At 40.8% G+C, this 12,652-nt stretch overlaps 1 protein-coding gene across 2 annotated transcripts in view; it reads right to left on the bottom strand.

The window, feature by feature from the left end:
* LOC124615112 (CUE domain-containing protein 1) overlaps positions 1-12,652 on the bottom strand; it is a 223,467-nt gene that overhangs the window by 53,287 nt on the left and 157,528 nt on the right. For both annotated transcript variants that reach the window (XM_047143002.1, XM_047143001.1), the window contains exon 7: positions 673-900. In XM_047143002.1, coding sequence (XP_046998958.1) covers positions 674-900 — 227 coding nt within the window. In that variant the 3' untranslated portion in view covers position 673. The remainder of the gene's footprint in view (positions 1-672; positions 901-12,652) is intronic.

Below are 12,652 nucleotides of genomic sequence, written 5' to 3'. Positions count from 1 at the left end.
TTGAATCATACTTGCAAAACAGAATGCAAAAGGTCACACTGAACAATTCAGACAATGTTGGGAATGTAGAAAATTTTAGTGACTTGGGGGAAATCGCAAAGGGAGTCCCACAGGGTTCAATTTTTGGGGCCACTCCTGTTCCTTATATATGTGAATGACCTTCCACTTAACATTAGCTTTATCCCGATTCATCAATAGCAGCTGGATGTAGAGAGGATTTTTTCACTATTAGTCTCACATTAGAAGGTTGCTCCAGTCATTCTAGCCAATATCCTTATGTGGGAAGGATGGGTAATAATAACGGGAAGCAAACTATCACTGAAGTGTGGGGAAATAACCTCATGCTGACCTACAAGTTAATAGATGCTGGGATGGGCATAAGAATGGGTAATAATATTAGAAAAAAAACTTGATAAGAAATAAGTGAGCACAGAAGGTGCAACACAAACTAAAAATGAACGACTGAAGAACTGAGAGACACCAATAATAATAACAACTGTGTGTATATGCCAGCAGCAGTTGCCTATGATTAATCTGTGAAGGTAGCGAAGTGTGTAAAAGTTACATTACAGCCCAAACTATAAATGTTACTCTTCCTGAGAAACTAACACACTGTAAGTTCTTCTGTAAAATTTTAATAAATTTCTCAAATATTTTAGGTATTCTAGTTACCTTATTCTCGGTGCTCTATTCGCACTTGTGGTGAAACATGACCACTCTGTGCTTCTTTATCAACATGCTCATCCATGTCATCATCATCATCATCTAAGAGGGGTTCAGCATTCAAAAGCAAATTATCTCTGGATGGTGCAGGACCTTGGCTAAGAATTGCCTTTGCAGAGCTTCGTTTCTTACGACGAGTAAAAACTCTGGCCAACTGTGCAAACTTCTTTCGTGACACTGTAAAACAAAAATACTGTAAAGAGAACTATGTAAGGCCATTAGAACCAACATAAGTGTCATGTTTCAGTATTAATCATATATAATGTCTCCTATACTGAAAACAAAAGCACTAATGTTAATGGTAACTTTAAGAAGGGTAATAAAATGCCAGCAGTTCACTTATAAGGAAGATTAAAATAATAACACTCACTCCTTTTGACAATGACTGAAGAAAACATGGTAACATGTATTTCTGCACCTACCATCACACCTTCACAATGCTCTGAAAGTTCTTCAATGGAAGGTAATGTGTCATTGCATATCTCAGACATGGCAACTATCTCTCTTCAAGTCAGTTGTCAGACTTACAGTTTAAGATCAGATCAGAACTATACAGCATTTTTTTTCACACACACAATACTGTCAAAATCTAATATTAAATCAGTGGTTAGGGAATATCAATAATCTACCAGACTTGCAGCTTGATGCGTACCTGTCCTCAAACCACACAAATTTATAATTATAAGAACAATATATACCAAGACTTTCTCCAGTTAAATTCTCCAATGTATTAGTAGTTTGATACAGTTTGTCTAAAATGAATTATCTTGTTTGTCAAAATTATAAATGAATGTGTTTAAGTATCCAAATAATGTAACATCAAGTTACACTGTCATGAAGAAGGTGGATAATAATAATGTGACCTTAACTTATAGTCTGAAAGACATAAAAGTAGTTATAAAATTACTAAAAATGGTGTAACGATATATATGACAAGAGTAATTATATCTAAAAAGAAATGGCAGTAAACGCTAATTAATATCAAGGAAGTCAAAGTTGCTCACCAAAGCAAAAACGCATGTCAGAAAGTAAACAGTGATTCAATAACATGTAATAATTACAGTGAGTAGAATGACACACTACAGCACAATTAAAACATATAAAAAATGAAATAAATGTTAAAGAAGGACTCATTGTAATTTTTGTCAAATGCTAGATGATAAATCAAAGTAACTCAGCTTTATATAGTAGCAGTGTGAGAGGAATAGAGTTACTAGTCTGTGGGTAAAAAAAAAAAAGGGGGGGGGGGGGGGGAGGGGCGCGGAGACATGGAAGGAATGAAGAATGCCGAAATGTCAAGTGTAACTACATGTAAGGACACAAATGTTGCAGTCATGAATACTGACTTTTGTGGTAGGAGTGAAAGTATTCAAGGAGGAGTGCAAACTAAATCTATTGGTCTCACTAACAGTGAAGTACTAAATAAGATTTAGCAGAAATTTCAGAGTTGGGGAGCAAAATATTTTAGCAGTTACTTTGTTGGAATACGCATATCTTTTCTGGAGGCACTGGAATTTATGTTGCAGACTTAGTTTAAAATTTTATATATACTCAAACTGGAAAACATTAATCAGAATTGATATCTCTAGTGTATATTTCGTATGGCTAATAGAATACAGCAGTAAGTAAGTAGTAACACAAACAACGTATAAAAACAATGAATGGTCAATGTTACAGGCAACAAACAATTATTAGATCTAAAAAAGGAAGTAAAACACAAAATACACAAAAATACATAGAAATTATAGTAATAGTATCTAGTAATAGGTTTTTCAGAAGAAGAAGAGTAGACCAGACTCATGGTTGTATGTCCAAGTCCTTCAGCCAGCCAGAAGCATCTCCCTCCAGGAGGTGCAGCTCCTGCATTGTGCCAGGGAATCTCCTCGTAGGGCAGTCCATTGCGATATGATGTAGAGTTTGTGGATTCCCACAGTCGCAGTTGGGTGAGTCAGTCTGTCCCCATTTGTGCTTCCAGTAATTACATCTACCATAGCCTGTTCAGGTACGATTTAAAGTTGTCCAAGATTTTCTGGGAAGACCGAAGCCCTTGGGCCGTACGGTTGGGTCCGAGACTAAGTTAAGGTGATCAGGGTTAGACATATCCCATTCCCAACACCAGGCTTCGTCGATATCATAATTGTCCTCGATCAGCTGTTGCCCTAATCTCCATGATGGCTTACGGGACTTGAGCCTGTGGCTGGGATTCTTGCAGTCTTCGTGTAAGGGTAGGTCACGGTTGTTGGCGCACTTTTGCCATTCCCTTTTCAGTGCAGATCTTCGCCTTAGATGAGGTGGGGCTATGTTAGCCAGTACCGGGAGCCATTGGTGGGGCGTCGGTTTAATAGTGCCTGAGATGAGCCTCATGGTGTCGTTTAGCTGGGTGTCCACCGTTGCTGTATGAGTGCTGTTTAGCCAGACCGGAGCGCAGTATTCAGCCACCGAATATACTAGTGCAAGAGCAGATGTTATGAGAACTGTGGCGCTTGCTCCCCAGCTACTTCCAGTGAGTTTGTGTAGGACGTTATTTCTGGTTTCGATTTTTGCTGCGCATTTGTATAAGTGCTCCTTGTACGTCAGAGATCGGTCCAATGTAATTCCCAGATACTTTGGGAGGGGATTGTAGTTAAGCAGCTGGCCTCTGAACTCTACGTGTGGTGCATAGTTTGCCTGACTGTTGTTGAGGTGGAAACAGGAGACTTGGATTTTAGAAGTATTAGGTCTGAGCCTCCATGTTTCGAAATATTCATCCATTTTGATAAGGTCTTCCACAATGATTCTTTCGGAATTGTGGAAGTCTTGATGTTGATATGTGAGAGCAATATGGTCTGCATAGATAAACTTCTTAGAAGATGTCTCTGGTAGGTCTGATGTATATATATTAAAAAGTAATGGAGCTAGCACGGATCCTTGGGGCAGGCCATTATTTAACCTATATTTCTTGCTTATCTCTCCATCTGGGTGTACTTCAAAAAATCTATTTGAAAGCATATTGTTGATTAGGGTAGCCATTTTCTTGCAAGGAATAATGTGTTGGAGTTTAAGAATCATTGCCTCCCTCCACACTGTGTCATATGCTGATGATAGATCTATGAACACGGCGACTGTCTTTTTCTTCCTTTGAAATCCACTCTCAATATGTGTGGTAAGAGATAATACTTGATCACAGCAGCTCCGACCGGGTCTAAATCCGGCTTGTTCAATAGGAATGAAATTCTCAGCAATGGGTTTTATTCTGTTGAGAATAAGTCTCTCCAATAGTTTGTAGCATACACTTAGAAGAGCTATAGGTCTATAGTCCTCTGGGAGCTTTCCATCTTTGCCAGGCTTAAGAATGGCGACGATCTTGGTTTGTTTAAATAGTGGTGGTAGTGTTTCCGATCGTTGGATGTCATTGTAAAACTGAGTTAGCCACAGTAGAGCTCGAGGTCCTAGGTGCCATAAGAACTCGGGGTAGACCTCATCTAAACCAGCCGCTTTACCCATTTTATTTCTTTCAGTGCTTCTGTGATCTCTAGGATGGTAAAGGTTTATGAGAAATTGTTGTCGGGTGTGGATTGTCGGAGCTTGGTTCTCAGTGCTTTCTTTACTTTCATAGTCTTTGGCACTATTGCTTAAGACACTTTTTGTATTTGTTCTGTGATTTTATATTGTGTGGTAGATCATATTACACTTGTCCTGTGTGAAAATGAACCCTTTTCTTTAGTTTCAAACCTTAACCACCTTTTACCAAAGGAATTAACAAGAAAACAAATGCATCGTCACTTACACATAAACATTACCTCACATTGCAACCAGAATTCACCAAAAATTTTTACTAAGAAGAATTCCACTTCTGGAGATATGAGGTCTCCATTACCAAGCTCTGAACGGCATTACTAGAACTTGTCTTTATCCCTCACAAATCCTTATGGGAATGTCAGATTATTTGATCTGAACTCTTACTTTTTTCAGCTTGCAATTTAACAAGAAGTAAAGGATCAATCAGAAACTTAATTTGGCACTGCAACAGTAGTATATAAATGTCTCTGCATGTGATTCATTTAGTAGTAAATGCAACAACTCACTAAGTAGCAGAAGCATTGAGTTATAAACAGGCACACAAAAAAAGAGTGAAAACTTTATTAGCTTTTAGAAGACATCCTTTGATGAGCTAGAGTACTCTCTCTCTCTCTCTCTCTCTCTCTCTCTCTCTCTCTCCGTGTGTGTGTGTGTGTGTGGGTGGGGTGGGGGGTGGGGGGCACGATGTACAGATACAAAGTGACAGGATTGCAGTCTGGCAGATGGACTAGGGTGGGGTTGTGTTGCCTGGGGTGGATGGAGAGAAAAAGAGGTATGATGCATGAGGAGGGGGGGAGGGATTGGGTAGAGGGTGTGGTAACAGTGAATTAGCAGAGATTATGGACTAGAGGATTATGAGAGACAAGGATGTGTTGCTAGGACAACTTTCATCTAAATATTTTACAAAAAAAATGGTGTTGGAGGGAAGGATACAGATGGCCCGGGTCGTGAAGCAGGCACTGATTTCATGCACATGCATATTGTGTTCAGCAGCATGTTGTGGCACTAGGCGTCAACTCTGTTCTTGGCCACAGTTTGGCGGTATCCATTCAGTCTGGTGGTCAGCTGGTTTATGGTCATGTCCACATCAAATGTTGTATGGAAATTGCAGGAAAGCTGGTATATGACATGGCTACTTTCACAGATGGTCCTGCCTCTGGTGGTACAGGATATGCCTGTGACAGGACTGGAGAAGGATGTACTAGATGGGTGAATTGGGCAGGACTTGAACGAGGATCTTCCAGAAGGATACAAGCCCTGTAGCAAGGAGCTGGGAGAGCATAGGGATGCTGTGTGAGCTGTGTGGGCAATGGAATGCAACTTTTGGTGGGGTGAGAAGGATCATCGGTAGGATGTCCCTCACTTCCAGGCAAGATGATAGATAATTAATGACCTGGTGAAGGAGTGATGGATATGATTCAGTTACTCCAGTCCAGGGTGATACTGGGTGACGAAATGGATGCTCCTATGTCATTGATTCTTGAGAGTGGTGGGAGGATTAGGGATGTCTGTGGATATGGCACTGGAAATGTGGTAGTGGACTAAGTTTGGGGAGGGAGGGAAGGGTGGGTACTGCCTTTCGGTGAAGGCCTTTGTGAGACCTTCAGCACATTGGACAATGGAATACTCGTAACTGTAGATAAGCCACCATATGTGGGTGGGCTATATTGGTGCAGTTTAAAAAAAATTCTTATTGTACACTAATAGCTGTGAAGAAGAAACTACAGCACACAAACCAAAATATAGAACAACAATTCAGGTTTTGTAGAACTTGAAGTGGTGTTGTATAAAATCACGAGAAAGGGAAACTATGACAGAACATGAGAATATAAATCATGAAAGAATGGCATTATTCTTTGCTGCAGAAAAAATCCAGCATACACCAAAATACACTTGATGCATTGTTGTCAGGTCATTAAGATGATGATTTCAAGTTCATTTCACACTGTTATCCCGCAAATATAGGATAATTTGAGAATAGTGAGAAATCATTAAAAGAATTGAAGATGGCTGGACCATTACCTGAGAATAAATATACCACTCTTTTTCCTGGTAACATTTCACAATACCAGAAGGCATTCATAACAGTTCCACACTGTCATTTTGTGAACAAAATACAGGATGATATTTGACAAAATTTGTGACTAGATTCAAGACGTATGATCAGACAGAACGCAAAACGTTATGCTTATTGGAACGAAACTGACGTACATAAAGGTTATTTTGATAGTACAGAAATTGAATGTTATAAGGTCATTACTGTTTACAATATGCATGAGTGATTAAGTTGTTAATGTTGGAAATCACTTGAATCTGCTCCCAGATGATGCTGTTATCTACAGAAAGGTTGCAATGCCAGAAGACAGTAACAAAATCATAGAAGACCTGTGAAAGATCAATAACTGGTGCAGGGACTAACAGGTGACCTTGCACATAAATAAATTTAACACATTGGGCATAAAGAGGTGAAGAGCCCCAATTACTGTTCAATTACACCATTAGAAAAGGTCACTGTCATCAGTAACAACCATAAATATCTGTGTGTAGCAGTTCGTTTATTTATTTTTATTTACACTTCTAGTTCCATACGACTAAATTAAGGAGCAAATTGCCAAGGTCATGGAATGTCTCAGTACATGAAATTACGACATAAAAGTAATAAAAGATAAAATAAAATATTTATGAACCCAAAAAAAGTCAAGCCATACATTTAGGTAAACGCAATCAACAATACAACATAAGAAACAGTTTAATTTTTCAAGGAAGTTCTCAACAGAATAGAAGGAGTGACCCATGAGGAAACACCCCAGTTTTGATTTGAAAGTGTGTGGATTACTGCTAGGATTTTTGTATTCTTGTGGTAGATTACTGAAAATGAATGCAGCAGTATATTGCACACCTTTCTGCACTAGAGTAAAAGAAGTGCAATCCAAATGCAGATTCAATTTCTGCATAGTATTAACTGAGTGAAACCTGCTTCTCTTGGGAATAAGTTGATATTGTAAACAAGAAATGAAAGTAAAGAACATACATATTGAGAAGGCAATGTCAAAATACCCAGACTAGTAAACAGGGCTAGACAAGAGGTTTGCGAACTTACACTACTTATTGCCCGAACTGCCCGTTTCTGAGTCAAAAATATCCTTTTAGAATGGGAAGAGTTACCACAAAATATAATACCATACAACATAAGTGAATCAAAATAAACAAAGAAGACTAGTTCAGAAACCGTACAAATAGTAAAAATGGCAGCATTAAGTCTATAAACAAAATCCTGAACATGGGCTTTCCACGACAGTTAACTATCTATCCGAACATCTACAAATATTAACTGTTCAGTTTTACTAGCCATATACCCATCCTATGAAATTAAAATGTCGGGTTTTGTTGAATTGTGTGTTAGAAACTGTAAAAACTGAGTCTTACTGTGATTTAGCATTAGTTTATTTTCTACAAGCCATGACCTTACGTCATGAACTGTACTATTTTAAACAGAGCCAATGTTGCACACAACATCCTTTATTACCATCAGCAAACAGAAATATTTTAGAATTACTGTAATACTAGATGGTATCTCATTTATATAAAAAAGGAACAATAATAGCCCCAACACTGATCCCTGGGGGCACCATTTGACCGTACCCCACTGAGACTTCACATCACAGCCATTATCAACATTGTGAATAATGACCTTTTGCTGTCTGTTGTTAAAGTAAGAGGTGAACCAGTTGTGAGCTACTCCCTGTATTCTGTAATGGTCCAACTTCTGGAGCAATATTTTGTGATCAACACAATCAAATGCCTTAGTTAAATCAAAAAATACGCCTAGTGTTCGAAACCTTTTGTTTAATCCATATAATGCCTCACAGAGAAAAGAGAATATAGCATTTCCAGTTGCTGAACGACTTCTAAAGCCGAAGCATACATTTGATAGCAAATTATGTGATATAAAATGATCAATTATCCTTGCATACACAGCCTTTTCAATAACTTAAGCAAACAGTGATGGGGTAAAAATAGGTCTAAAATTGTCTACATTACCTCTTTCTCCCTTTTTATAAAGTAGCTTTACTACTGAGTACTTTAATCATTCAGGAAACTAATCACTCCTAAAGGAAAAATTACAAATATAGCTAAGTACAGGGCTAACATGTGTAGCACAGTACTTTAATATTCTACTAGGCACTCCATCATATCCATGAGAGTCCTTAGTCTTCAGTGATTTAATTATTGACTCCACCCCCCCCCCCCCCCCCTTACCAGTATCACAAGGAGTATTTCTGACATCAGTCTCAGAAAGGCATTTTCCAACAGAGTTATATCATTTCCTGTAGTTATTAAGTTTTTATTTAACTCACCAGCAATGATTGTTAAATACTGTACATGTATCTAACCTATCAGTAACAGAAATATTTTTACTACGAACTGACTTTATACCATCGACCTTGTGCTGCTGACCAACGCTTCCTTCACAACTGACCATATTATTTTAATTTTATCCTGTGAATTAGCTATTCTTTTTACATACCACACACTCTTTGCCTCTCTAATAACATTTTAAGCACCTTCCAATAAACTCTGTAATGAGCTACTGTAGGTTGATTGTGACAACTTCTAACATTGTGATACAATTCCCACTTTGTTCTACATGATATCCTTATCCCACTGGTCAGTCACCCAGGCTGCCTTTTACTGCTAGTACCCTATTTAGAACTTTCTAATGGAAAGCAACTCTCAAAGAGCATGAGGAATGTGTTAAGGAAATCATTATATTTGTCATCTATGTTGTCAGCACTATAAACATCCTGCCACTCTTGTTCCTTGAAGATGTTTAAAACAACTCCCTATTGCCACTGGATTAGCTTTCCTAAATAGTTTGTAATTATATGTGACATTTATTTCAGTCCAAAAGTCTTTAGTGTTAAAAATTGTGCATCATGGTAAGAAAGGCCATTCACGCTTTTACTAACAGAATGTCCATCTACTAATGGAGAATGAATAAAAATAGTGTCTATGGCTGTGCTACTATTCCCCTACGCCCTAGCTGAAAAAAACAGTCTGCATCACATCATATGAGTTTAGGAGCACTACCAACATCCTTTTTCTTGCACAATCATATAAAACATTGATACTGAAGTCACCACATATGACTAATTTATGGTACTCCTCATTAAGTGAACCAAGAACCCTCTCCAGCTTGAGCAGAAATGCTCTAAAGTCAGAGTTAGGGGACCTATAAACAACAACAATTAGAAGTTTAGTTTCACTAAATTGAACTGCTGCTGAACAACATTCAAATACGTGTTCAGTGCAGCGCTGTGATACGTCTACGGACTCAAACGGAATACTGTTTTTTACACACATGGCCACTCCCCCACTCTGCAAGGAATGCCTTGAAAAAAAAAGCCAGATAATCTGTATCCTGGTAAAGCAAGCCTCTGAATTGTCAAATTATTTAACTGGTGCTCCGAATACCAATAATGTCAAAGTCAACATCTACACTCCTGGAAATGGAAAAAAGAACACATTGACACCGGTGTGTCAGACCCACCATACTTGCTCCGGACACTGCGAGAGGGCTGTACAAGCAATGATCACACGCACGGCACAGCGGACACACCAGGAACCGCGGTGTTGGCCGTCGAATGGCGCTAGCTGCGCAGCATTTGTGCACCGCCGCCGTCAGTGTCAGCCAGTTTGCCGTGGCATACGGAGCTCCATCGCAGTCTTTAACACTGGTAGCATGCCGCGACAGCGTGGACGTGAACCGTATGTGCAGTTGACGGACTTTGAGCGAGGGCGTATAGTGGGCATGCGGGAGGCCGGGTGGACGTACCGCCGAATTGCTCAACATGTGGGGCGTGAGGTCTCCACAGTACATCGATGTTGTCGCCAGTGGTCGGCGGAAGGTGCACGTGCCCGTCGACCTGGGACCGGACCGCAGCGACGCACGGATGCACGCCAAGACCGTAGGATCCTACGCAGTGCCGTAGGGGACCGCACCGCCACTTCCCAGCAAATTAGGGACACTGTTGCTCCTGGGGTATCGGCGAGAACCATTCGCAACCGTCTCCATGAAGCTGGGCTACGGCCCCGCACACCGTTAGGCCGTCTTCCGCTCACGCCCCAACATCGTGCAGCCCGCCTCCAGTGGTGTCGCGACAGGCGTGAATGGAGGGACGAATGGAGACGTGTCGTCTTCAGCGATGAGAGTCGCTTCTGCCTTGGTGCCAATGATGGTCGTATGCGTGTTTGGCGCCGTGCAGGTGAGCACCACAATCAGGACTGCATACGACCGAGGCACACAGGGCCAACACCCGGCATCATGGTGTGGGGAGCGATCTCCTACACTGGCCGTACACCACTGGTGATCGTCGAGGGGACACTGAATAGTGCACGGTACATCCAAACCGTCATCGAACCCATCGTTCTACCATTCCTAGACCGGCAAGGGAACCTGCTGTTCCAACAGGACAATGCACGTCCGAATGTATCCCGTGCCACCCAACGTGCTCTAGAAGGTGTAAGTCAACTACCCTGGCCAGCAAGATCTCCGGATCTGTCCCCCATTGAGCATGTTTGGGACTGGATGAAGCGTCGTCTCACGCGGTCTGCACGTCCAGCACGAACGCTGGTCCAACTGAGGCGCCAGGTGGAAATGGCATGGCAAGCCGTTCCACAGGACTACATCCAGCATCTCTATGATCGTCTCCATGGGAGAATAGCAGCCTGCATTGCTGCGAAAGGTGGATATACACTGTACTAGTGCCGACATTGTGCATGCTCTGTTGCCTGTGTCTATGTGCCTGTGGTTCTGTCAGTGTGATCATGTGATGTATCTGACCCAGGAATGTGTCAATAAAGTTTCCCCTTCCTGGGACAATGAATTCACGGTGTTCTTATTTCAATTTCCAGGAGTGTATAAGCAGTTCACTAACTTTATCTCTAATACCTCTTATATTTTGATAAAATATGCTGATTCCTTCTCTACTTGGATACCTGACCTCCTCTGAAGGTGATTCATTAGTTAGAGGGACTTCCTTTAAGCAGGTGTATCTATCAGCTGACTTCAATCTAAAAAAGGTGCAGCTCTAACATCAACTACTACGAGAATTTTTCCATGAGTGATCCCACCACCACTCATTACAATGTCACCTATAAGCTCTGCCAGCCTTCCCTTCCCATGCCTATTGAGGTGCATGCCATGCCTAGTGAAACCCAATCTCTTGAAAGACTCAACTGGCACCACTGCAATGTGACCCATGCCCTCAGCCATCTGTGACTTTCCAGCCACTTGTTAACATGCCTAATAGTCACATGAAGATGAGGCCATCATGATGCTGAATCAGTTGCACAAAATGCACGTTAGTGTCACCAGTTTGAGTAGCGATCTTTACCGTGTCATGACCTACGTCATATTTGCCATCCCTATGAAGACTACTCCCTCCTCCACTCACAATCACTATCTGATCCTCTTTCATAAAATTCCTGCATAACTCCCCTATTCTGTCAGTCACCTGAGTCAACCCTGCACTAGGCTTCAAAATGCTGGCGATCTGGTACTCACTCCCCAACACTTCCTGGAACTGGTGGCACACACCTCTACCATGTGAAATACATAGCAGCAGAACCTCCTCCTTTCTGTTAGGCTTCGCAACTGACTTTGCAACCTCCTAACTGCTGAAGACTGCTGCATGTTTCCTGCACCTACAGCTACAAGAGGCTCCTCTCCTCTCAACTCTGACAATTGATCAAATCTATTTCACATACACAAGCCAAAACTGTCTGAATACCTCCTACTCCTAACTGCCTTCCTGAAAACTTCCAGTTCCCGTTTCCCAGCACACATCACCCTCCTCAATCTATCTAGCTCCTCCTTTGCATATTGTAACTGCACCTGAAGGGCACAGATCTTATGCTCCTGTTCCTCCATCAACTTATTTCTATTACATATTCTATATTCCCAAGAGAGGATCTCACAAGAATGCCCACTGACTTCCCCACTGCATCCCCCCCCCCCCCCCAATGAAAATACTTTGAACAAATCCCACACCATAACCCACTGCTCACAAACCTATGAGAAAGCCCACTCATAGTACAATTTTACAGTTTCTGAAAAAAACTGAACGTCTATGTTACCTAAGTTCCATTACACCAGTAGAACTATTTATATAACTAACAATAGTGGTCTTGAAATTTTCTCCCTTCTAAGAAAGCAACAACTTTTATTAATACTACTAAACAACAACTAATACCAATAGCAACAAAACTTCACACAATTTATTAGCTAAAACCAAAAATTCAAGAGGCACTGGAACACTCAACGAATTTAAAACAGTGAATGAAAATTTTACTGAAATATTTCACTAGA

This window comes from Schistocerca americana, chromosome 1, assembly GCF_021461395.2.
Source record: "Schistocerca americana isolate TAMUIC-IGC-003095 chromosome 1, iqSchAmer2.1, whole genome shotgun sequence".
Taxonomy (NCBI): domain Eukaryota; kingdom Metazoa; phylum Arthropoda; class Insecta; order Orthoptera; family Acrididae; genus Schistocerca; species Schistocerca americana.
Note: the sequence above shows the minus strand (reverse complement) of the source record. Positions and strands in the feature narration are given on the sequence as shown.